Genomic DNA, 26,956 nt, shown 5'->3' on the forward strand with positions numbered 1-26,956 from the left:
CCTCAGAACATCAGTTTATCTCTTGTTCAGGCTACAATGCCTCCTACGTGTACGAGTCCTTCCACAAGTCAGGTTTTCAGGTCAGTTCTACAAAAAAAAAAAAAGAAATAAGAAGAAGAAACGCGATAACAATAACTTATCAAAACCCTAACGGCTAAATCGAGCCGTTGGGCAAAACAACAACGGTGTCCCCGGAAAGGAAGACAGTAGCATGACCAGTGGAAAGCGTTCTTCAAGGTCGTCCTTCCCTATGGCCGAAAGTGGCTGACCTGGAAATGCATGACCCAGAGGTCGACGAACCCCTCGAGAGGTGGACCCACCCGAGGAGTGTGACGCTTCCGGAACACTCCGTGTAGTTCCGTTCGACCGGTTCATTTGCCGTCTGCCTGCCATGCGGGCCAACTTGGCTGCGCTGGTCGCCCTCCTGGGGATCTGTTCTGTGGTACGCGCGCAGGATACCTCGGCCATACTTTCGGGTAAGCGAATATTTTCCTCATTCCCGTTCGAGGCGAGTTCCGTTAACTGCGGAAATTTGGAAGCTGCTGTTGAACATTTTAGGGAGCTTTAGTACTATGCCTATACGGGAAAGAAATAGCGCGTGCGGCTTTGTGTATATGGCACGTGCGCAGAGTGAGCGCGCTATTTCCTCGCGTACGTAAAGCGATTACGTATATGCTACGTAGAACTAAAACTCTCTATTCATTGATAGGCAGGAAAGATACCGACGGTGTCACAACTGGTCCTATACGCTTTAAGGAAAAAAAGGAGTGCTTTTGGTTCCTCTGGGGTCTGGATGCATCGCAAGTTAATGCGGAGTTTTAGGACTACTACTTGCAATGCAGGGGAGCGAATTTCACGGTAGGGGGATTAAAACGGGGTATAATTGCAATTTAGGGGACTAAAAACTCTAGTCGCGTTCCGATTTCCTTCCAACACAATTTCGTCAACATCTCGATGCGTATGTTATTTCGTTTTGAATGTTAATTGTTCGCGCCAGCGCAAACTGCCGTGAATTTGTAATATGTCATGGTCTGAGTGTTTTTTTCCAATATCGCATAGTCGTTGGATCGGTGAAGACGTACTAAATTTACAGTTCGCACTTTTGTTTATTGTGAAAGTAATACGTACGGATAAATTGGGGATATATAGGCGCAGCGCTACTATTAATAATATGCCAGGCTACAAGGAACTGCGGTTTAACTTTGCTTCACTAAAATCACTAAGTGAAATGTTGCATACTACTCAGCGCCACACCGTAAAATGTCTGTGATACCATGAACGTCACATTTCGTGGCTTTCCGGATACTGTGTTTAACTATTCCGATGGTCTACCGCTTTATAGTCTGTCCAATGCACGCACTTTTACTTTACTTCCAACATGCGTTGAGGATTTCTACATAGAGAGTACTTACATTACCTTATAGGAGTCATGGTTCAAGAACGTACTTGATAACTAGCGTACCGTAATCACCGGACTAAAAAAATAACAATTATTAGTGAGAACGCGGAACTCGGATAATAGGTACGGCACGCGCGGAAGTTCCGGCAGCCTTTTTGAGTTCATTGGGTGACGTCAGGGCGGTTCGTTACAATAAACCTGACCTTCTAATGCATGTGGGAGGAACACGAACTCATCCTCTTCAGCGACAAGGTCATTTTCCGCCTCTTTCCAAAAAGGGTGTCAAGTTCTCACGCCTACGACTGGAATACAGATACCATAAGTTTGTTCCGGTCGCTAATGGCTTATCACTACGAGTGCATTGATTGAGATATCTGTGCTCAATGTCTTCGACGATACTTTTTTTTAACGTTTTTTTCACGCTACTTTGGTTGTTAGAAAGTTAGTAAAATAAGATAACGCTTGAAGGGCTTTCAGCAGATTATTCGAAGTAATGTGGAGCAGTCTTTGGTAATAACCATGGTACTAGTTTGTATTTGTATGTGGTTACTGTTTAACAGTAAGAAAGTGAGGTTTTCCTAGGCTGACCACTCTTAAGTCCAAACGAACAACAACAAAAAAAGCGACGTGTGTAGTTTCGTCACCTTTTCTGTAATTGTCGTCGAGTATTAGTGATACGTAGCAACCGGTCCCGTACATAAAAAAAAAATCAATATTGCTTTTCTGGAGAAGCAGCTTGTAAAGTAGTAGCTGTAACTGGTTCCCAGTTTCGGTGAAAGCAACTGTCATATGTATATTATTATGATTAAGTGACTTCTGTTCTGTAGTGTCCTATTTTTACGGCGTCTTTGAATGCTGTGAACGCCTTTCTAATCGTGAAGGTGATGTTTGTTAAATTCTATAGGGGTATTCTTTCCAGCACTGTCTTTTAATGTGTGAAGCGATCGACGCCTATAACGATGACTCGGAAAAGCAATACCTTTTTTAAAGACTAATTATGACTTTAATTTACTGGTTTTACACACTGAAAAGAAAACAGCCTTTTGGCATGTGTGCCATCATTGCTAGATGGCACACAGTCCCTAATAGTATTTATGAACTTACACAGCTTTAAAGAAAAAAAAATTACTAAACACTACTATTTTTGTATAACAAGCATGAGATGTAATTAATTTGCGGTTGGACAGTACAAATGTTATAATGAAATTTTTCAGAATTGTAACTACTGGCTGAAAAGGTACCTATAACTCAGTTACTATTTTTACGAGCTATCTGCAAGTTAGTTGCTAGCTAATCAACCTTTGGATTACCTCTGTCATTGTTAATTAGTTTAATGCGAATCATTTTCGGAGTTATAATACTGCGCGCGCGCTATGCATAGTGAAAAATGTCGCGAAGGTTCGATATGTGATCTTCGGGAACCGGAAAAAATGTTCCCGGAAGCAATGTCCCCTGAGGAACATCCACTTTTGGTACGCGTGGACTTGTTGCGAAATCCCCGATTGCGGTATTTTCCGTCTTGAAGTCCTCGGACTCAAAATGACTTGTTAATAAATTTTCACTGAATATAATGTATCCTACGTGCGGTCGAGTCAAGTTTAGACGATGAACCACTGTTACCGAACACGCAGTAACGCGTAACACCGTTACGCGTTAGTTTAAAACATGTCATGACGTTACGTTACTCGTTGCTTTTCTCCCAAATGTAATGCGTTACCATATTTCACTACTCAACTGTAACGCGTTACCGGTAACGCACTACTTTTTAACGCGTTACTCCCCACCTATGCCAGTGGCGTGTAACCAGAAAGGGAGGATATAGCTATCCTTGCTGGTTTGAGGGAAGAGTGGGACTTACATTTTTCTGCAACGGCACAGCAACAGTTGCTTCGCTGGGCTAACAAAAAAAAATTAAAGATTTTTTTCTCTACCGATTAACACAAATGTAAAGTGTCACTAGCTTATATAGTGACTGTAAGTGTCACAGTATGACTAGGAGCGTATCAAGTTGTGGGCGGTTCGACGTGCGTTGTAATAGGTAAAAAGGAAAATAAAATGCAGGAAAAAAAAAGCAAGCAAATTGGCAAGCAAAAGACGTATTTAATTGTATCTAACGGCGTCACGCGTTGCGCCTCGGAAGCCCCTTGACTGTACAGGCCTCTTCATTGCAAGGAACAACTGAGTAAATGCACCCACACTGACCACCCTATAGGCAAATGAAGGTTATGTGTGAATAGTCGTTTTAAAACGGAATTGAATGTGAATAAATCAAGCGACTCGTTGAATAACCGTTCCAGATACATATACAACATATGTTGGGATATAAACAAGTACAGCATATATGCGTGAGATACGCATACGGCTCTGAATATGAAGTAGCTCTCACTTTGTTTTATGCCTTCCCTGGGACTATTCAAGTATACTCGGTTTGGAAGAAACATCAATTCCATTCGGAATTCGAACATTGAATTCCATATTTGTTTCGGAAATCGAATAGAATATATACGATTACTCGCTTCGGTGTCCGAAAAATCCGAATAGTCACACTGTCCAAGTATAAAGTCAATCGGTCCGAAGTCAACCAGTATACACACGTACCAAAAGCGGATGTTTTACAAGGGACATTCTTTCCGGTGACATTTTTTCCTGAACCCCTGATCTTCATGAATCAAAATCGTTAAAAAAGTAGAAACATACTTTTAGTTACCGTATTTTCCGGTGTATAACGCGCGCGTTATCTAACAGTGCGCGTTACACACGGTAATATTTTCCTACAGAGTTCCTTTTCTGGTCGGTGTCGTACAAATTCTAGCCTCTTCCAGGGTGTGCTGTGAGTTTCTCATAGGGTCAGTTGACAAAGCCGGCGAAAGGGCGCTGGACTTCATAAAAATTAATGATGCTGCTTAAGGATGCTATTGGGCAGTCAATAATCCTGAATGCATTGCAGACGGCTGGTGTGACTGAGAAGGGACGTGAAACTGCATAGTGGTGGCAGTGCAGAAGCTTGTAGCAACATTGCGGTGCGCGTTATACATGGAACTTTTTTCAAATTCGGCCCATTTTTAGGGGTGCGCGTTATACAGAAGTTCGCGTTATACATCGGAAAATACGGTACTAAAAAAATGCTCTATGTGACATGTATATGTGACGTTCCACGAAATTATTTCTAGCTGACTTCCACTTAGTTTTGTCTGTCCGTTATTCGCCCAGAAATATTACTGGATGCGATACCGCTGACAGTCACCCACCGAAAGGGACCATATATCTCACTGTCTGCCAGCCGCAATCAGTGTTGGAATGGCATTGTATAGCGGAAACAGATGATTCCGGGAGGGCGCAGTGCCACACGATAAGAGGAAGAGATACATTGTGGCCGGATATGACGTCATCCAGTTCCCACCCTCAATGTGTGTGGTGATCCATACGGAGGAAGTGAATGCAAATGGTTCACTGAGTACGGAATTCTGCAAGTGGGTCTTTCCCATCAAAACGCGGGTGACTCTGGGCAGTGTGTCAAAACGGAAGGGCTACGCCACGCCCTCTGATTTTAATCGTGTCCAGACTGTGCATATAACGCTTTTACTATAATCAATTACTTTTTGAGTTACTTTTCGGAGTAATGAACTATTCGGTAATTGATTACTTTTCCGACAGGGATTAACTTATCTCTCAGATGTTCTGCTCCAAGGCAAGCCCCTCGTGTGGCAGCATTCGTTGGGGCGTTCTGCTATACCAATCAGAGGTCATTGTAATAACGTTCTGGAATTTCAGGGTCTCTCTCCTTAATCTCTTCCTACACCAGTGTGGGGGTACCTTTGTGCTAGCTTTGGAGTTTTAGTGAGTCACGGGGAAGTTCCACGCAATGCTCTTTCGCAATCGGGTCAACGTCTTCCCGGGCGATAAACAGATTCAGTACAGATTTATACCTGTCCTAGGCGTTTTTTGTTTTTCGTGTTATTTCATCTGTTTCGGGTGTGTGTGTTCTTTTCTGAGGCACACAAAGACGGGTATAATTTGCGTGAATGCAAAGCAACGACCGGAGTAACGCGTTACTTTTCTACTCGTTGCTCAATTACATTTGAAGCCGAGTAACTGGTAACCGTAATCAATTACGTTTTGCGTAGAAGTAACGGTAACGGTAATCAATTACTTTTTCTTTTTCGAGTAACGGGCACAAGTCTGATCGTGCCTTCGAGTACTTCCACGTATTTGCTTAGTTCTGTATGGTCGGATGCCTTCTGAATGCCAATATTCCAACCAGTCGTTGTTCCTTCTATCAGGGAGGTCCTTCTCGTACGACATATCCAGAGAAGCCTATAGTAAAAAAGAAAATACATAAAGCGCCTAATACTCTGGGAAAACTTCTTAGAATATCAGAAATCAACATGCACGTATACAGGCAATGTCATATGAATCCAAGGGATTCCTGGACATATAGGCATGCCGTTCAGGACGCAGATGAAGGAGCAGATATCGCGCATGTATCATCGACGAAACAGACGGGTCACACGCGAAAAACGAGTAGAAATACCGAACATATCTTTATGGAGTGCAGAAGACATTAGTCGCAACGCAAGACATTGCGGGCCGCACTAACTCGTCTGGACAACAGAGCTTTCTCCATAGAGAAGGTCTTACGGACGTGGGACGCCAACCAGAGAGACGCCGCATTCAAGGCTCTCGTAGGCTTCATCTCAAGTTGTTCTCTTGATGTTCAGTACTAGTTCATCTGTACGTGACGCCCTGGTTCCTGTGTGGCGCGATCCTCTGACGGTCATGTGCCCGTGAACACTGCGCCGTACAGCCTAGCCTAGTCATCTCTCTCTCTCTTTTTTTCTTTTTTTGTTTTCTCGGAGTAGCAGAACTTGTCAGGTGACAAGTTCAACCTCTCCGTATTATTTTTAGTCCGTCCAACTCCAACGAGTAGAAGGCAATGGTTGCACGTCAACAGTCGCGCGCATCCCTACCACACAATATAGACCCAGAGCCTAAATTCAGTGTCCCGTCCGGCATACCGTGACCGACAAGTTCAGTTGAATGAAGGCAGTTGAAGAAAAGGCACTAGGCAGTGGGAATCGAACCCACACCCTCTGATTGCCGATGACAGATGCTATCAAGTACACCATGGTAACTATACCCTCTCTTCGACGTACCAAAACGCGAACGCAAGCGCGGAGCTCCCGAAGGCCCATCTCGTCGTGCAGCCGAGGTCGCAAACAAGAGGGTACGACGTCAGAATCCCAACGTGCGTGCCGCCAAAGCTGAGGCAAAACAACATAGACGCGAAGACCCTGCAGTGTGTGCCTCTGAAGCAGAGGCAAGGCGGACTCAGCGGTAAGACCCTGCACCACAGTAGCACGTGCCGCCGAAGCGGAGGCAAAGAGGCGTCAGGGGCAAACGAAAGCCGAAGGAGCCACGAAGGGCTTCACTATAGGCAATAGACCTTTCCCTATTTGTAAACAAATGACGTCATAGTGTTCGACAGCGCCACCAATTTTGTAGAGTTGAACTACTCTCGAAGGTAGGGGGCGAACAAGGTCGCGCCCGAGAGCCAGGGTCTTGAGGGGATTACGACGGTCTCTGATAGGTACGCGTCCTTCGGTCCTACTTTTCTTTCTATAGGAAGCAGCAAACAAGTGCCCATTCGTGGAACCCAATCCTCCCCCTCCGATTTGTTTCGGTTTCAGTCTGTCTACCAACGTCATGATGACGTTTCTCGGGCAGAGGTCTATTTGGAGGACCCATTTGTGTACAGTTGCTCGGTGTGCGATCGCTTGTGGTTCAAGAATGTTCCCGAATGGTGTTGGATTGCAATTGCCTCCTGTCCAAGTTTTAATTATATTTATTATCTTTTATGTATTAGTCGCTCACTCGCGTCCCCATTTATTTCACGAATTTTATCCGCAAACACGACAATTAGACCACTGCTTGGTGCCTATGCCGCGGAACTCACGACAATTGAACTCGATGGGCAGTGGGCGACATTGCATGATGAGAACTGTGGCGAAATCAAACGCCCAAGCCAAAGAGCACAATTTTCAAAACAAAGGCGTGTCGTTGTCGCTTCCGCAGTGCGTTTCATTGCACAGTTCGACTCCAAGCGATCCTGCAACGCCATAATCGACATATCCAATGCATGACCGGCAACTGTTGACTTCTTTGCAGGTATCCTCGGGTCCCTCACATCCACGACGAAAGCACGCGGATGTCCGGGAGAGTGCGTACATGCAATCACAGCCCTGCTGTGCGACTACGTTGTGGACGAGATCCAGTGCGGGGCCACGTTCCTCCGTTGCTGCGTTCCCCGGGACTTCAGTCTCGGAACAGCCGTTGAGACGTCAGCGCCACTCACCGAAGACATTTCCGTCACTCCCCCGACAACACTTCCTTCTACCACCGCCGCAACATCCCCACCTACATCGCCCATTACGACAACCATCATCGAAACCACCACCGAAGATGTGCCATCTGAGAGGAACGCGTGCCCTGGTGTCTGCGTGGACATGACTTTGTCTCAGTACTGTCACCGTGTGTTAACCTTACCCTCGTGCGGTCCAGGAACAGTTTGCTGCGCCTCTGCCGACGCCACAGAGCCACCGTTGAACGATAGCGAGGCACCTCCGTCGAAAGAGTCGGTGTCTCAAGGTGATGCTCTTCCAGAGTGTCCTGGTTCATGTGTATCGCCGCTGTTCAGCCTGTTGTGTGATCAGATATCCACTGCCCATACGTGCTCAAGTGGAGGTAGTTGTTGTATTAATGCGGAAAATCCTACAACTACCGAACCTCCCCCGCCTCCATGTGGAGGCAGGTGTATACCCGCATTTTTGTCTGGTGTTTGTCAGAAACCTGCAGAGCTCATTCTGGGGACGAGTACTTGTCCTTCTAGTACTATTTGCTGTTCAGGACTTCCGGGCTTGGAGCAGTCCCCACAGAGGCCGTTGTTTCCCCCACAGGGAGGTCGATTACCACCTCCTCCTCAACGAAGACCGCCGCCAAATGCTCCCCCTCCTCATGGCCCTCCACCACCTGGCCATTCACCTCACAGGCCACCACCGCCCGGATCTTTACCTCATGGTCCCCCACCGCGTGGTCCTCCACCTCATGGGCTCCCGCCTCAAGGGCTGTTTCCACATCAAAGGCCACAACACCAAGATCAAATAAATTCCGTCATACCAGTTGGAAAACCTGTGCACTTCGGATACGACGGGCCACCACACGACCAAGGACAGATATTTCCACATCGTCCTCCGCGACCAGATGCACATTTTGATGGTCCCAACAGACATGATGATCCCACTGGGCAGGTGCAGAGGCCTAGACCAGTGCTACAGCAGCCACCAAAGGACATGGTTCACTTCATTAGCAGGCCGCATCAAGACCAAGGTGAAGATGCGTCGCGGGTGCCTCCAATGCCTGCTCTTGATCTTCCACCGAAAGATTTTGGTCAGTTTGGAAACAGACCGCATCCAGATCAAGCCCAGGATGGATCCAGGCGACCACCACGACCACCGCAAAGACCTGCTCGACCTGAGGAACGCCCTCTAAACCAATTTCCCGGCGAAAGTCGACCTCCGGATTTCGGTGGGAATTTCCTAAACGAGGATAACGACACTCATGGACTGCCACACAACGGTAATGAATCCGTATTTTGTTATTGTAGTTCTCATGCATTCAAAATCACGCAATCTGGTACATGTATAGTGCCTACCGACCGCGGTCTCTGCGTTCACAGGACCAATGCACATTGATACCCAAACGAGTACCGGCGGTGCTCGCCGTCTCACTAAGCGTTCTGCCGGCGGGCGTGTGTCTCTAAATCACGACCTACTAGATTATAACGACCATGCCATAATCGGCAACCCCTATGAGGAGCCCGTCCGCACGATCCGCTAGGGGCGCTACTCATCGGCCCGCGAGATCTACATCATGATTGGACGATGGAAATTTGAATTTTGAAGGCGCAGAAGCGGACGTACGGCTACCGTAGCAGACGACAGCAACAGCTCCTATGAAAATGCGTAGAATGATGATGATAATCAACTTTAGAATCCCACTCCCGTGGGATATCCACCGCTTGTACAAAAATACTAAGGCCAACTGAAGTACAAAGTATTATCGAAGCTGAGGAAATAATAACCGTGCCGATGAGTAGCGCCACCGCTAGCTTCCAAATGCGGCGCTGGGAAGGGGTGCCTATGACATGGTCGTTATAATCTAGTAGGTCGTGGTCTAAATACGGTGATTGCATACGAGGATTGCAACAACGCATTTCAGTGTTACAGTGCCCGACGGGGGACTCACAGTGGCACTCTTCTGTGGTTGCGCTTGGCACATGGCAATGCCATACGGCTTGCAACGTAATCGCAGTAAACGAAGCTTTGCAAGTGATTTAGTTGGTGCAAAAAAAGAGACACTTGTCCTTCATTACTATGACATATTGCACCTCCTTATAATTCCGGGAAGCATACTATATTTACCTATCTTCTGTCTATTATCTGTCGAGCTATAGTATAATTATCTACCCTTGTGCGCAACAACACGGTTTGTTATGGTCACAGTGTTTGCTTGTATTTGAACTCGAGGCTGCCTCACGTATAGGGCGTCGATCATTCGTTGATCTTGTAAACTGAATTGTAGGGAGCCTTTGACAAGGACGGCTACATGAAGACAGAATGCTTTCATGATTACGTCCGTGTCCCACAGGCACTGTGTAACTCAATCACACATGTAAATAGCTCACACTATACTGTTGGCAAGTACATATACAACACACTTTTTCTCTCGCTCTCTCATGTGCAAAACTTCCTTGTATATAAGTATAGTATACCTTAGATGATCACTGGAGCGCGCAACACGTGCAAACGTTCCGAACACTTGTGGGCGTCGAGCTTTTGTCTTTCTTTTTCAATGACTTCATTGGTATACTTCTCATTCACGTATTACCTATGGAAAAAGGGCTCCGACCAGACACGTCCGCCATGACCCCGCCTTTCCACGGTATTCGGCCCGGACCCCAGCGTCCCGTGCCACCCAACACAGAACGTCCGCCTCCAGGGTCCCTCGTTGTCTTCTGCCCCGGAGAATGTGTGGCAGAGTTTCTCGGCTTCACCTGCTTCGGAGAGAACGCCCTGTACACGGGACTAAAGTGCAGAGAAGATGGTCACGTGTGCTGCGCTAGCAAAGATCAAGTGCAACGGATGCCACTCCCCTTTGATCCTGCGGCAGGACAGAAAGACCAGGCAGGGGAGAGAGTTCCACCACGTCCGTCGACTCCAGCGGTCACAACTACACGTGAGTTAGGGACAGGAGTGTGTCCTGACTTCGAGTAATAGGAGCTTCTGAGCAGAGCCGTAGCGACGGGGGTGCGAGAGGGGCGGCCGCCCCCGGGCGCCCTCGCCTGAGAGGGCGCCGAACGGCAGGCCCTAGAAGGTTGGCTGGACAAGATAACGTGGGAACGAAGAAATTTTGAATGATGTACGATCTCGACAGCGCAAACAAGCGTTTCATTTTTTTGTTTATAGGGCGTCTGACGGCAGTAGGAGAGGGGGGGGGGGGGCTTTTGATTTACCCTGCCCCGGGCGCAAACCTGCCTAGCTACGGCTCTGCTTCTGAGCTATGACAAACTTCAGATTTCGGTACTGATGCTGTGCAACTTAGGGATGGGCAAAGTATCTCAAAAGTGTACTTAAAGTAAAGCACAAAGTACCTGGCATCATTGGTATTTGAAGTACAGTGCAAAGTCCTGTACTGCGGATGTACTTAAAGGGACAGTCCATCCGGAAACCCATCTATGAAACATATATCATTATGTAAACAACGAGAAATTAGCTTAAGCGGGTCACAAACACATAAGCCTCGAACGCACAGATCAGAAGGCGCAGGTTCGAATCCCGGCATCAGCACCTGTTTTCTGAGTTGTTTGGTATGTCACTATATTCGGCATCTGAATAGGTACCTACCTGGCAAATTTTTTCGTGCGAAAAGCGCTTAGATATTAAATCAACGAATATTGAAGATCAGCGCTGCTTCTGCAGCTGCGGAGGCCAGGGCGGCAACGACATCAGCGTGACGTCCCTCCCTAACAGGAGGAGGAGGAGGAGGCGTGAGAGGGCGCGCAGAGGAGACATACTGCTTTGTTTCCGCGAGTTCGACTGTTTTGCCTTTTTCCAGAGAGGGAATTCCGGCATACTCCCAACATCCGGCGTCTGCTCTCTTGCTGACAGAGACAGTACTTCTTTACTTTTTTTGTATTACCAGCTGGGTACTTAAGTGCTTGACGGAAAAGTACTTAAAGAACAATTTGAAGTGCATTTAAAGCAGCACTTAGCACTTGCTACTTCAAGTACTCTCCATCGCTGATGATAGATAAAATCTCGCTTATCGTTGTGAATACCCGCGTTCTTCTTGTGCACCCTTTGCCGGTTGTTGATCTCCAAGCTCCACTATCCACCTTCCCAAAGAAGAAAAAGAGTGCCAGTAAAATCAACTTTAAATCAGCGTTGAACGGTTGCACATAGCCTCACACTTTACCATTAACCAATTTACATTTTGTAATGATTTTGTCGTCTCGGTGGCTTGTTTTGAGGGGTACCTCATCTTCACAATCTACCACCTTACAGCAGCACCTGTTCGCAGTACCAGCCGACGTCCATCCGTTTGTGGTATCAAAGGTAACTCCCATCGAGATCATCCCAGGGTGATCGGCGGCAGGGACGCTTTGCCCGGGGAGTGGTGTTGGCAGGTCTGTACACTTTTCTTACACGTTCTCGGCCATGATATTGAGTTTTCTTGTGACCATCAGTGATTGTACTTGTTCATCTAAAGTAACTGTTCTCGCCACTTCTCGCCAATATCCCGTTTCCGTGACCTGGCTCCAGAGCCATTTAAACGGCTCTGCCTGGCTCGTGACATGAGCGCCCGACTAGCGGGCAACGAGGAAAGCAATGTTGGACTCGCTAGAAGGTGCTGGGAGCTGGCAAGGTAGTAAGATTGCTGACACCGGAAGTAAGAAAGAAAAAGGGGTTTGTACTGTGTTAAAGTAGAACTATAAGAACGCCTCAGAGTATAGGCGCAAAGTGATCCCGTACGAATACCACAAGTACAGGTGTGTTCTGAAGCAATGAAGGCAAACTTCGGGAGGTGATTGCTGGCAGGACAAGGAACAAACAAACTGCAGAAACCATTTCGCTGGTTCTCTACGATATGCGAAGCATCGTGTATGAAGACTCACGACATTACGTACAAGAAGAGACCAGATTTTGTTGCGATGACAGATAGCCACGTCGCAACACACGACGCAGCTCACTATGAACACAAGAACGCAATTGCGCCGGCACTATACCTATGCGACGCTCTTGAACGTCTTTGCATTATTGCCGGCCTTGTTACCGTCGTGCTTCAGTATTGGGTTGAGGATGCCAGTTTCTCTCATGGGCCATTGAAGCGACACACAGACTTGGTCTTCCCTCTCGAAAAATCCATCAAGCTCATCTTAATGGACCATCAAGTCTAATGGCTTATCGTAATTTGGGACATTTCCAATAGCCTAACAGTTTATTGGTGTTCTTGTTGGACCACCAGGTGTAATGGCCTGTTGGTTCTCTTGTTACACCACCAGGTCTAATGGCCTATCGTAATTTGGGACATTTCCAACAGGATCTAATGGTTTGATGGCCTGCTTGAAGGACCACCAGGTGTATAACGAGGTAATAATAATTTGAGGCTTTACCACTGCAGGCCAACCAAGACCACGAGCAATGCCACAGCGGTTTGGCTGTGGAATGCTTGTGCCCACCTTAGGGTTATTTATCGTGCGATAAAATGTCACCATGCACCACCCCAGCATGTCCGAGCAACTTGTCCCGTCGCCGTGCGCAGTTTCCGGTCGAGGAGCTCCTCTGGTGTAGGTGGTGGCCGCTTGCGAGGCCCCATCTCACCAGGCACAACGTGTGCCTCAAGATCGGGTTTTATAAACGGTTTATTATAAACGGTTTACGACGCAATTATTGACGTCAGCGCCACTGCAGCGCACCACTTAGAAATCGGTTTTGCATTGGTCTGGGGGCGAATATGAACGAGTCCGCTCTTCCAGGGAACGCGCGGTCCAGGTAGCTGCGTACAGTTACACTAATATGCGTCTTATGTGCGAACGAGGGTCTTATGTGAGCACCCGTCTATGCGACACACACTACCCTGTCGCACTCACCCCCCTCGACGAGTCCAACACTTATTGCTTCCCTCGCGGTCCTCCATCCGAGCACTTTATCGCAGCCTGGTCACGGAAATCGAAGATTGGTTAGAAGTGATAAGATTAGTACTACGTCACGCAAGTTGATCGTTGTTGATTGCTTAATCGCTTGATTTTTGTTGTTTTTTATGCTAGGCGGCGCTGGTGAACACTAAGAATCAATACCTTTGCGGGGGAGCACTCATCGGCAACCAGTGGGTTCTAACAGCTGCACACTGCGTCACAAAGTAAGCATACTCGGTCATATGATGACGCGGACGTACATACAGTCCACGTATTTTGCTCTGCTGTTTCACAAAGGGAAGCAGACGATGGCCTAGCGCAGACACATTTAAATATATAAATTCAAGGTAGATGCCGCATGCTTGCAATATAGTACGCATTAAAATATACAGTGTGGGTAACCAATCAGGGGGCTTAATCGCTTCATCGTCGTTACGGTCGTTACAAGCTAACGAGTGGCGGGAAATTAAAAAAAGATGGGCACGTGACACATTGCGCGTGACGTGTACCACGGCCTTCACGTATCGCGCGAAGAGTGCCGTGCACGTGTTTTATCACGTGCCCACTTTTTTTTAATTTCCCGCGCGCCTTTTTGAATTTCCCGCCACTCGTTAGCTTGTAACGACCGTAACGACGATGAAGCGATTAAGCCCCCAGGTATTTTGTTCAGAGTGACACCGAACCGGTCCCGTGGGCGGGCAAGGAAATAATGCATGCGTAATAGCATGCAAGCTACTCGTATGTAGCTTGTGTAATTGTGATTGCGACAAACGTAGCATCTCCTTGAGTTTGGGGGCTTCTAGAGCTTATTGGTGACTCTGAGGAGTTAAGACCGAGGACAAATTGGACGAAGAAACGGCGATGAACAAGACGAGATGGACTCCGTCTTGAGCAGGTCGAACTGCTCGGCTTGTTGGTAGTACATATTAGAAGGGTTTAAGAGTGTGGGAGTACAAGCAAAAAGGAGAAGAAACACGGAGACAAGGACAGGCACTCACTGCCAACAGGCAACCTAACGAAGAGTGAACAGCCTTACTTACAAATACTGTATTCCCCTACTCTGTCTCGTCTTGTTCTTCGTCGTCGTCGATTACAGCAGGGGCACGTTCCGCGCCATTTTGTAGCTTCGCAAGTTCGCTTTTGCTCCGCCTTCGCCTGCGCAGTGTGGGCAGGGGCGGATTTAATGGGGGGCGGGGGCGACCGCCCCCCCCCCCCACATACGGCTGTGTTCCCTATGTAAAAACCCTATCTCCTGGACGATGCTGTGCCGCAAAGCACGGAATTTCCTTAAGACCGCCCCCCCCCCCATGACATACCCTAAAATCCGCCCCTGAGTGTGGGAGGCCGTTGAATGGTCAGGGGCGTGTTCACAGCGACGTCACAGATTCCGTTGACATAGGGTCATCATCATAGCGGCAGGCGGGCTATGTAGAGGCGCGCTTTGCGGGGTGAGCGCAAACGAGCCGTTCCATACCATCCCGTCCGCTTATGATCGTCGCCGTCGGGAAAGGAGACTGAACGGCGAAAAAGAGTTCGACGTTCACGTTGGAAATACATCTTTATGTGCTCTTACAAAGGAAGGCATCGCTGATGAGGACCCGGTGCACAAACACCGCACTCACGGGATAGCTTTGGTACCATGTGGGAAAAATAGGAATGAGAGCATCGCGATAGAAGCATTTTGGATAGTATTATGGTCTTGTAAATTCTCTTGTATACACAATCCAAGTATAGGCTATGTATCGTCCCAAGCAGCACAATGTACTTAAAGTCGAGTGCAATAGGGGTGGACGGGTAGGTGGAAGGCCTTGAACAGACTCTTGAAACTAAAGAACATTGATAAGACACATACCGTCCACCCCTATTGCACTCGACTTTCAGTACATTTTGCTGCTTGGGGTATCGTATCCTGACAAATGCCTCGACTTGAACATCAGTCTGAACCTGCATTAGACCTTGTATGAAGCTTTAGAGATCGCGAATAAGAGACAAGTGGGCAGTGGATGATGATGATGTGGAACAGAATGCTTTATTCCACACGCTCTCGTGCAGCTCAACGGTTGGCGATGGCACGCGCACCTGTGTCCTGTGCAACAGACAGAGCAGTGGTCTTTTCTTTCTTGTTGCTTGCACCGTGGCCGTTCCTACGATATCCTACATCGCATGCCGTTACAGTAGAATCTCGATGATACGATCACGGATGGTACGAATTCTTTTCCGGTCCCGGCCGGAATGCCTATTCTTCCCATGTATTCGAGTTCGGATGATACGAACGCGTTATCTTGCCTTTACGGATGATACGAACGAGCCGAGGATGGCGGCAGAGGTCGTTCCCCCCGTGACGCGAGAGCGCGCTAGTCACGCTGCTCCTTCTTTCGAAAAAGGTGGGGGCGATCCTCACCACGAACTCGCTTACATCATGTTGCGCAATGCAAGCAATGACTGACTTTCCCTTTGGTGGTGGTGGAGGAGATAAGATCAAAGGGATTGCATTTCCCGGAACCTTATCACTTTATCTCTGTTTTGACCTTTTTACCCCCCCTCGCAGCAATAAACCGCGCAGCTATGTGACATCGCTCTGGCGGAAAACAGCGACCCAGAACACGTGGAGGGAACATATCAGGACAACTTCGGGCAACATTACGCGTCACTATTCCGCAAGTCGGCTTCACCTAACGCCTGCGTGCTTTAGGAGAAGCTCGCTTTAGAACACTGTCGCGCGACTCGCGGGGGGTGGATGGAAAGCACGTGCTGGGTCTTTTGATTTTTTATTTTTTTTGATTGCGTGTTAGCGCCGCGAAGCAACCGTGGCTATGAGCGGCGTACAGATGTGGACAGATGGAGAGAGGACAGCAGGAAGGGGTGGGGGACAGGGGATATGCGTCCTGGGCCGACTTCAGTGGGAACTGTGCCGACATTCGTCTGGAAAGTCTTCGGAAAACCCAGGGAAAACCTCAGACAGCACAGCCGGCGGTAGGATTCGAACCCATCACCTCCCAGTCTACAGCACGACCTTGAGCGGACGCCGCTGGGTCTTTTGAATCATCTCGCGAATTTGGTCAGCATTGATCAGAAACGGAGACACAAGAACGTTACGACCGACCTCGTTCACTGACAGTAACGGAAAATGAACAGTCACTGTCTATTTTCTTGCCTCAATTTTTATTTTCGTTTAATTCGTTTGATACGAATATTTTCCGCTACCCCGTGAGATTCGTATCATCGAGATCCTACTTTACTATATGCTCGACGGAATCCAAAAAAAACATTCGCCCGATGAACATCTCGTAGCGTGTCATTGAGATGGAAGAGTTCAGGAGCAAGGAAGAAACTGAACGAGGAATCGGCGAAGAACAGGATGAGACATATACTCAAACTTGTTCCAACTCTTTATTAAAACTCGTTTCAAATCTAAACTCGTGTTTCGGAACTCTTCAAACTCAAGAGATGCTACGGTTGTCGCAATTACACATGCGATAGCTTGTGTGCTGTTACCGTGTTCTACCATTCGTTGTAAATTGCAGGCACATTTACAATTACTTATGAGTAGGTTAGAAGATAGAATGTTACGTATTAGAAATCGTTGTACCTGGTTGGTCCAACAGTATGAATCGAGTATATGCAGGCCTGCTGGTGCACACCAGCTCCCGTGGCTCAGTGGTTAGCGTGCTGGCCATGTCACGTCGAGACTGGGAGGTACCCGGGTTCGAATCCCCGTGCCGGCTGTGCTGTCTGGGGTTTTTCCTGGGTTTTCCTCAGTCGCTTTCAGACATATGTCGGCACAGTTCCCCTAGAAGTCGGCCCAGGACGCACCCCCAGGGCGTCAGTCGTGACGTTGCCCACTTACGTGAGGCCGACAACGGCAAGCCCTTTCACCATCACCACCACCTGCTGGTGCACAAACTCCACAGTGTAAAGTACACACACATGCAACTCCACAGTGTAAAGACATGCGTTTGGGCGCTTTAAATTTTTCCTCTTATTTTTCTCCCGCAGTGTGTTGATATGTCTGTGACATGCGGTTTGGAAATTAAACTTTCGGTGGTTAGAGCCGTGTGCTAGTGTCGTCCTTCTGTTTGTTCCCAAACTGGGGGCTTTTGCACTGGTTGCTCCGCAACCCTGGCCTGAGCGCTCTTTTCCACGCAGCTTGGTACGTAATGGCGAGACCTTCTTCGTTCGCGTCGGAGACCACGACTTGGGCAGCGCTGTCGGCAGTCCTGGAGCCCAGACACAGCAGGTTGCCACAACCTACATTCACCACAATCACAACGGACAGACACTGGACAACGACATCGCTCTGCTCAAGATGCAGAACCCGTTCCAAATGAATGACGGAGTCTGTGTCGTCTGCTTACCTGCCAGAGGATCTTCCAGGACACCGGGAAACAGATGCACTGTAACTGGATATGGATACATCTCAGAAAGTAAGAGCAGCGATATGTTTCTTGTGCCCTCGGGCTATGCTTCCCATGCTTGGATATGAGCAGCAGCATACATATAGGGTATGCCGTGTACGTGTTTTATTGGATACAGATTATTTGATAAAAAAGGCCAGAGAGCAGCACATGTGCCATTTGCAAATGATAGGGCTCGCGAACATTCTTTTCAAGGGAGTGTTTAACCATGTCAGATGATTGATAAACTAAAATTCATTTAGCTGTTCTGTCATTGGAGACTTTCAAGCACGTGGGAGACTGCAGAATTGGGGGAAGCCACGAAGCGTACATTGACATGTCCGCTACCAGATATCGCCATGCAGATCAGCCAAAACCGAAACTAAGCGCTAAGATGGACAGCCCCCTTTCGGGGCGTAGACTCATGTACTATTTGTTGGTGCTGAGAACCTGACAATGGTTACCTCAAAATGCGTACTCCTTTTAGTATTTTGGATGTGTTTGCATAACTGCCTCCAGTTCTGTTATCTCGCCGCTGTCCGAAAAAACGGTAATTAAGCGAATGATTAATTACTCTTTGGTAATTACTTGTCGGGTAATCACCAACTCTCTTGCAAAGAATGTACGCCTGCCCGTATAACCTAATGATTGGTATATACCCATTACCATTTCATCCCTGGGCACCCCACTATACCCTGTGTGCTGATCCATTTCGGTAGAACAGAATGGACATTGTAATTTTCCTCTTTTTCACCCTCTTTCCTGACTGCGCAGACGGCCCAATTTCCCTGAAGGTTCGTGAAGCGCATCTGCCCATCGTCGACGACAAGCGCTGCACGGAACAGATCAACGCTGTCACCGAGAAACTATTTATATTACCGGCATCCACGTACTGCGCTGGAGGACAGGACGGCAACGATGCCTGTCAGGTACGCGTGCACATACAGGGTGTGTGCAGAAAAACGTGACCCGCATTTAGGCACATAGCTTGTTGCCTACCTAACTAACGAACTTCCGGTGGCGCACGATGGCGCATTTATGCGTGCGAAATCTGCAGAAAAATCGTGGAAGCCATACTCAGCTTGAAAAATAAACGGAACAACGAAAACGTCGGCTTCCGTGCATCAGAATAGGGCAACATGGTGCACAACAGGGTGTATGTGAAAGGGCAACACGGTGCTCGTAGGAGAGTTGTGTTCAAGTACCGCTAGGGGAGCTATCGGTGCATAAATCGAAACAATGTCCCACATGGATGCTCATCGGCAGTACCCCTAGCGGTGCCTGCACATAACTCTCATTAGACCGAAATGCACTACCATGCACTATCATGACCGCCCTATTCTAATGCATGGAAGCCCATGTTTTCGCGCTCTGTTTATTTTTTTACACTGAGTATGGCTTCCAGGATTTTTTTGTAGCTTTCGCACGCATAAATACGCCGTCGTGCGCCACCGGAAGTTCCTCGGCTAAGTAGACAACGAGTTACATGTAAAAATGCGGGTCATGTTTTTCTGCACACACCCTGTATTTCGACGTGGCCTCATGTTTTGTATAAGAGCAAGAAATTGGAATAATTGGTACTGGCTCATAGTGTGCTCCACAATTAAGCGCTAATGGTACAGGACCGAGTACGTCGACAGGAGCGGGACGGAGCGCTTCATTTTTATGTTTGTTTTTTCTATCCGGGAACCTATATTTTGCTTTCGCCCACCCAAAGGCTGCGCTTGAGGACAAATCTGTGCTCTGGATCTGTGGGTCGAAACGTTCCATCGAGCTACTATTTATATTGGATGCTAACTGCGACGTACGCCTTTCAATCGAAGCCGGCAGCCGTCCTCGTCGAATCCGCTGGAGTCACGTCAGAGCTGTTTCCGAAGCGAACTGCAGTTGGGTTTGGCAAATTGCCGCACACTTTTTCACTTTTTCTTTTTTTGCTTTTGAAAGCACAGGAAGTCTCAGTATAATTTTCGAAGTTGGACACCTCGAGTTTCCTATATATGCGATGAAGAAATTCATTGCGTGCACTCAGTTTCTCATAACTGCAATGTTAATTGTTCTTGATTGAAAAGGTTTTGGGATGTTGGTCATCCGAGTGCGCCGAGACATCACAAAGATGCGAACTGGGTGAACAAACAACGTAACAGGACGACTGCTTAACTATCAAGTGACTTTATTCAAGGACAACGCATCACTTAACCTTCTTCTGCTTCTGACCTATGCCGCGTGGTCAGAACATATTACATTATCGTCCAATGCAATTGGGGTGACGAATGACATTATCCACGAATGTCATGCCACCTGTCAGCTTGTAATGACATTAAACCTGCGTCGATGGCGCCCCTTTGGCGCAGTCATGCATTCTTTTGCTTTTGTCGGTGAAAATTTCAAACTCCAGCTTGTCCCTCGACAAAGAGTACCCGTGTAACCCCAAATTATGAAATAATTGCGCGAAATAATCTTGTCCTGCGTGGTCGGAAGTGGTCTTATGCGAGAATAAAATTGCGTAGACAACGGGAGCGCGAGAGTGGGCATTTCATCGACGAACAAGTTGCGGCGAAGTCATTTAGACAAATGTCATTAAATATCTTAGTGTGTGGCACCGCACGAATGGCATTAAGACGAACGGTGTCGAGCACTTAATGTCATTTTTCGTGCTAAACGCTACACACTCTACTGCGGCTTTTTTGCGCAGCTTGCCTCGCGTGTCATACGCACCGGCGACGCTTGCTATGACGTTGCAGATAATGGGCGCCATGCTTCAGCTCGTTCGTGGCACGGTAACCTGAAGAAGTGCAGTCTCGTGCACGAAAGTCTTGTTTACCATGTGTAAATAAATAAGTTGTTCCTACCGTTTAATATCACTCTTTGATTTACTCACCACCGGCAACTTGACATCGCCTATATTTTCTATGCCTTTGTATCGGCAACCAAGAGGTCAAAAGGCACAAACCTTTAACTTAAGTTAACTTAAGTTAACTTTTTTGTGTTAACACGCCGATGATTCGTTGAGTAAAAGTGGCGTCACGAAAGACATCAAAGTAGCATGCGACGCATAACAGATGCTGTTCCAAAGTCATTTCCCAACTGTATGCCCTATTGTTGATTGTAGCAATTCACTATTACAAGTAATACATGTGACGCGGGCATCTCATAACTTTAAAAAAATGTTAGAGTCAGACAGTACGGGCCATCTGAAGCAATGGCAGGCTTATACTCGGGCACCTTGTTCGTATTCTGGTAATCTTAGATTAAGGATGAACTCAACCTGGGCTCTACCTGGTTAATTGAGCTTTTTTGTGATCAAATGTATGATGATGTTTGCAATACAGTCAAACTCCTTTATAGCGAACACCTTTTTAACGAAAACACCACTACAGCGTTTTTTTTTTTTTTTTTTTGCGGTCCCGCTGGAGTCTATAGGTCCAATAATAGACATCCTTTTTAACGAAAATACCTTTACTGCGATTTTTTTTTCTGTCCCCTGAGTTTCGTTGTAAAGGAGTTTGACTGTAACTCATTGCGTCTGTCTGGCCATGTGGTCTGCCCAAGACCATTTCTGGACTTCGGATTCCCGTGTTCATACTGACTTGGCCGGCAATCATGAGGTATGGGTGCGATTCCTGCCGCTCTCTGGCTGTTTCGAGGACTGCCACGTCGTAACGTGCTGTCCGTTTCTTGTTTGCTTCGCGGTATCCTGTGTGAGCAACTGGGCATTTACATGAGAAATCAATGTTCTGAGGCTGGCTGGAACACACATAGAAAGGACAAATGCATAGAAAGCGTCAAAGTGCCTAAGAAATTAATAATGAAAGATGGAAGTCACTGAAAAGGTTACCCAGGCTGTAGGAGTTGAACCCACATCTTCTGGATTACCGGTCCAGGGCTCTTACCAATAGACGAGTTCAGAAAATCCCACTGCTCCTTGCGCACGCATTGCATCCTGGGCACTTACTGAGTGGAGGAACGAAGAATAATCCCTCACGTTTCGCTTTCGCTGACCTTGACAGGTCGTGGACAATGGACCGGTAGGAGAGAAATCGAAACACTTTGGAGGCCACCTGTTTCTTTCGGTAGTAGCTCATAAGCACCAAATGCTCATAACCTCCAAACGCTCAAAACCTCCAAACGCTCATATGCACCGAAAAAAAGTTGGTGGTTTTGAGCGTTTGGTGGAAATGAGCAGGAGGGGAGAAGCTGCTCATAAGCACCAAACGTCCAAAACATCCGAATGCTCATATGCACCGAAAGGCGGGAGAACACAAAGGCGGGGGAGGAGGGGGGAGGAGTGTCGTTGGAAGGAACCCGAGAGGTCTGCCTGCCTGATTAGGCGGCATGTTTCTCGGGAAGGGAAAGGTGGTGGAGAGGAGGAGAGGAAAGGGTGAAGTGGAAGACCGAGCGGAATCCGCTCGGGGGGAGGATCCTTGGGCCGACTTCAGGGGAACTGTGCCGGCATACGCCTATTACACATCTGAGGGAAACCCAGGAAAAACCCCAGACGGCACAGCCGGCCCGCGGATTCGAACCGCGGACCTCCCAGTCTCCAAGCGCACGCGTTACCGCTGCGCCACCGGAGCTGGTGGAGAACACAAAGGCCGGGTCTTCCTCTCCCGCATTTGGAACAAGGTCATAGTTTGAGAAAGGTGGAATGAATGGCGACTACCAAGGCCGCTTAATGTGTCAGTTTGAAGTTTATGTAACAGCTTGGTCCTGCTTGTATGTAGTCAGAACGAATTTTTATGGAAGTTTATTTTTATCTATCGTGAGTCAATTGGTGTTTGAACGCCGTAGTGTCCGCCCATTTGGTCGAACGCCGTTTGGTCTAATGACGTTTGATCGAAGGCGTTTGATCGAACGCCGCTTCGTCGAAAACCGTTTGATCGAAAGCCGGTTGATCGATGCCGTTTGTTCGAAAGACGTTTGTTCGAAGGGAGTTCAAAACTGCATGCACTGTGTCATCCTCACCTCTTTTTCTGTAACTTTTGACTCGAGCATACGGAGCTGGCAATCAGGGTACTCTGCTTTTTTCATTTTTATTATTATTATTTCTTTTCCTTTTCTTTTCTTTTTCTTTTTTTTGCAGGGAGACCGCTGGTTACTTGCAGACGTTTGTAATTTACGAACTAGTCGGACACATGTTGAAGAATGTTGCCCCAGGTTGGGAGCAGCCGATAGTCTGTGTTTCTTCTGAGCACCCTTCTCATTGCTGGTGACATATTTAAAGGGAACGGTCTGAAACGGGATAGCCATATGTGCGCGAAAGCCACTCCAAGTCTGTGGATGCTAAGAAGGAAATTTCGCCATGGCACAACGAAAGATATTAAATTAACAGCATATAAAACCTTAGTTCAACCTCGTTTAGTGTATGCATCTGCAATCTGGGTCACTACACATGCACGCTATCCGAAAAAATAGAGAAAGTACAAAGATCTGCTGCCCTGCTTATCTTGTCTAGGTTTCGAAGGACTTCTTCGGTTACATGTCTGTTGCAAGAACTAAATTTAGATTCACCTGCACATAGGCGAAAAGTAAATAAACTAAAACTGTTCTTTCTCCTATACAATGGTCAGTTGATTGTCAGAAACAATAATACAGTTACAATTTATCCACATTCAACAGGAATAAATAATCGAAAAATGTCATTAATTTATTTTTATTTATTTGCCAAGAATGTTTAATACTTGAAATAATTATTATTTGACAAAGTGGGCTAGCATGAGGAATGTGTTTACGAGCAAACGGGTTACACGCAGTTAAATGTTGCTTAGGATAACGGCATTTAGAACTCCGGCGTTCAACACTCCAAGTGAACCAATAAAAAATCGATCAAACGACCGCTGCCGTTTCGATCTTCGATTAAATGTCTTTCGACCAAATCATATGTCGGCACAGTTCCTATAGAAGTCGACCAGGATGCACATTCCCCAAGGCCGTCAGTCGTGACGTTGCCCACCTCTGTGAGGCCAACAACGGCGAGACCTTTCATCGTCACCACAGTGAATTAAATTCGCCTACCTGAGGTAGAGTGTGGTTGACAAAACGTGTAAGAGAAAATGTGGCCGATGAACGGATATCAACATTGAACGCCGTCGACTCCAACGAATAAACACAAGAGAAAACGAGTAGTAAAAATAAACTGAAGAAATAACATTAAACTGAATATATGTTAGAGGTTCAACGATAACACCCAGTGAGCTTGAACTAGCGGTGCAGGAAGGAGGATTGACGCTGCACAGCGTCGCAGTCAGGCACTGGCGTCATCGAATGGTTCTGTAGCATTCGCTACAGTTCCACAGTATAAAGTCTGTGTCGTGAAGCGTACATTAGAAGTAGTTTTGGCATGTGCTACAACGTGTCTGTTTTTGCATGTTCTTGCCTGTTTAGGTTTTTTTTGTCTAAATATCTGTCTATTTTCATGGTTTTGGCACGTTAATTTCCGAGTTCTACTTATAAGAGGAAATAATGTTGTTCTTGAATGCCTAAAAACGGTGAGCAAACAGAAATGAGTTGAAAACCAATCATCCAAAGAACCAAACCAGTCATCTTCCAGACCGAAGGTAGAATAACTATAGGAGCGAGAATGTGTAGAGCATGTTGGATGGAGTTTCGGAAAAAAATAGTCCCGGAAAAGTTCGTCCCGGAAAAATTGGTCCCTGGTTGCGTGGCGGAAGAAATGGTCCCGCGCGGTTCCGTGCGCCCAAAAATACAGGAGCGTCGTTGTGGACATCTGATAAACCGAATCATAGCCAATCAAATGCTATCATTCGCACTCCTCATTTGTTCGAAATTTGAAGACATGCTTTTTTAAATTAGCATTAATCTTAATGAACAATAAAGGCTGGACGCCATTTAATGAGGAACATAAAAGCGGTTCCATTTGCTGCACCGCTTGTATTGTACAAATTGGGTCTGTTCTTTCTGTTCCTCTCTTTATTTTGCGGAGTACAGACAACGCGACAAGATCATGAAGCAGTTCTGCAATGTCTGCTACGTCCTCCTAAAAGTGAAAAAAATAATAATAAAAAGGAACAGTCGTCTTTCTGCAGAACGAAAATTCAAATCTCAGTTCTTTCTTATTCTCACTGATCAGGCCATATCTTCTGTTTTGTCAACCAACTCGTGGAGTGGTAAAAGTTGTTTGGATTTCTGTAAAACGCTAACAACTTGGGGCAGCGTCAATGGGAACTTGAACTGGAGAATCGCAGCAAAAATTTTGAAGTAAAAAGGGTAGACATCGATGCCAGCGAACTTATAATGGAATATCCTTTTGTGTCATTGAGAAAAAGAGAGGACGCCAAACAAAGAGACGCCAAACTATTTTTAACGTACACGATGCATTTGCGTCAGCACTCTATTTTCTGACCACACCAGCTACTGTCGCTGATGCTGAAAGAACTCTCAGCACAATGAAAGTGACCGATCAAGAATATCCTGTGCTCAATTAACCATAAGAGATGTCAGGCTTTCTGAGTTCGTAGTCAACCGAAAACATGGTTATCATATCTCTGGACTATGATGCATTGATTAACCAACTTGCGAAGAACAAGGCTCGAAAGAAGGATGAAAGATGAAAGTCACTGAAAAGGTTAGCCAGCTGTAGGCATCGAACCCACATCTTCTGGATTACCTTCCTGGTTTCTCTCTTGTTCGAAAGAAGGGTTTTGCGCAAATGTTCACTGCAGGCCTATGTATGCATAATATAAACCCTATATAAATATCGTATTCCAGCTTCTGCACTGTAAGTGAACCCGGACATATGTTCGGAGGGGACCACGCTTTTTGTTGCTACAGCCCTGGGAGCCGAGTGCCTTTCGAGCTAGAATCAAGTCTTTTGTCCTAGGCTGCCTCCATGTCTATGAAAATAAAGGTCAAATTGAAATCCATAAACGAGAAGGCGCTGTTCGTTCTGGCTACATACAAGCAGGACCAAGCTGTTACATAAACTTCAAAGTGACAAGTCTTGGTAATCGCCATTCATTCCACCTTTCTCACCCTATGACCTTGTTCCAAATGCGGGAGAGGAAGACCCGGCCTTTGTGGTCACCCGCCTTTCGGTGCATATGAGCATTCGGATGTTCTGGACGTTTGGTGCTTATGAGCAGGTTCTCCCCTCCTGCTCATTTCCACCAAACGCTCAAAACCACCAACTTTTTTTCGGTGCATATGAGCGTTCGGAGGTTTTGAGCGTTTGGAGGTTATGAGCATTTGGTGCATATGAGGCTCAACCGTTTCTTTCGTATTAGTAAGCTAAGCACTCTGGGATTTTCTGAACTCGTCTATTGAGCTAAGCTAACACACCTCCCCAGCGACTTCCAAGGGCGCGTCATCTGAAAGGACAAACCAACCACTCTCTCACTCATCCCCCCTGCTGCCCATGTGCCGCTTGCGTCTTTTTCCTTTTCTGTTTCTGTTATTATTTTTTTTTTACAAGGAATAGCAAGTCGGCTTCTGCCTGGCTGACCTTTCCTTTTTGCCTGCCTCTTTTTTTTTTCGTAATAAACATATCCCCCCTTTTCACTCTTACATTTTTCTCACTCCTACACACATACATACGACGGGATCGACGCAAGCGGCATATTAATCTGCGAACACAGAAATACACATTTCTATGACAACCAACGTAGGTTGCCACAGGAATGACACGGTTTTTCTGCATTGTGCCCACTAGTGTTTTCCTGGACATTTACCATAGTGCTCTCTTTACGGACAGGGTGACGGTGGAGGACCAATGGTGTGCCAAGTGGACGGCTTCTACGAATTGACGGGTCTCGTGTCATGGGGCTTCGGTTGCGGGCGACCTGACGTTCCGGGAGTCTACGTGAAAGTGTCTTCGTTCATCGGATGGATCAATCAGATCATCAGTGTCAACAACCTCTAGTCCCATTGCTATTAAACCACATTTCATTTGTCACTTCA

The 26,956-nt window shown here is 46.9% G+C and overlaps 1 protein-coding gene across 2 annotated transcripts; it reads left to right on the forward strand.

The window, feature by feature from the left end:
• The first annotated feature begins 256 nt into the window (after positions 1-256).
• On the forward strand, positions 257-26,956 carry LOC135386271 (protein masquerade-like). Of its 2 annotated transcripts, none has more exons than XM_064616090.1 (8): positions 257-476; positions 7,565-9,031; positions 10,355-10,690; positions 12,022-12,140; positions 13,782-13,873; positions 17,796-18,073; positions 18,818-18,972; positions 26,751-26,956. In XM_064616090.1, exons 1-8 carry the CDS (start codon positions 392-394, stop codon positions 26,916-26,918), a joined length of 2,700 nt encoding a protein of 899 aa, XP_064472160.1. In that variant the 5' UTR covers positions 257-391; the 3' UTR covers positions 26,919-26,956. The 2 variants fall into 2 exon arrangements, with proteins under 2 accessions (XP_064472160.1, XP_064472159.1); XM_064616089.1 differs by having other exon boundaries at positions 259-476; positions 12,019-12,140.

This window comes from Ornithodoros turicata, chromosome 2 (assembly GCF_037126465.1).
Source record: "Ornithodoros turicata isolate Travis chromosome 2, ASM3712646v1, whole genome shotgun sequence".
Classification (NCBI taxonomy): Eukaryota; Metazoa; Arthropoda; class Arachnida; order Ixodida; family Argasidae; genus Ornithodoros; species Ornithodoros turicata.

Coding starts and splice junctions, on each gene's coding strand:
- LOC135386271 (XM_064616089.1), top strand. CDS start 392: ATGCGGGCCAACTTGGCTGCGCTGGTCGCCCTCCTGGGGATCTGTTCT. Junction 12,141..13,781: donor CCGGGGAGTGGTGTTGGCAG/GTCTGTACACTT, acceptor TTTTTATGCTAG/GCGGCGCTGGTGAACACTAA. Junction 13,874..17,795: donor GCTGCACACTGCGTCACAAA/GTAAGCATACTC, acceptor TTTTCCACGCAG/CTTGGTACGTAATGGCGAGA.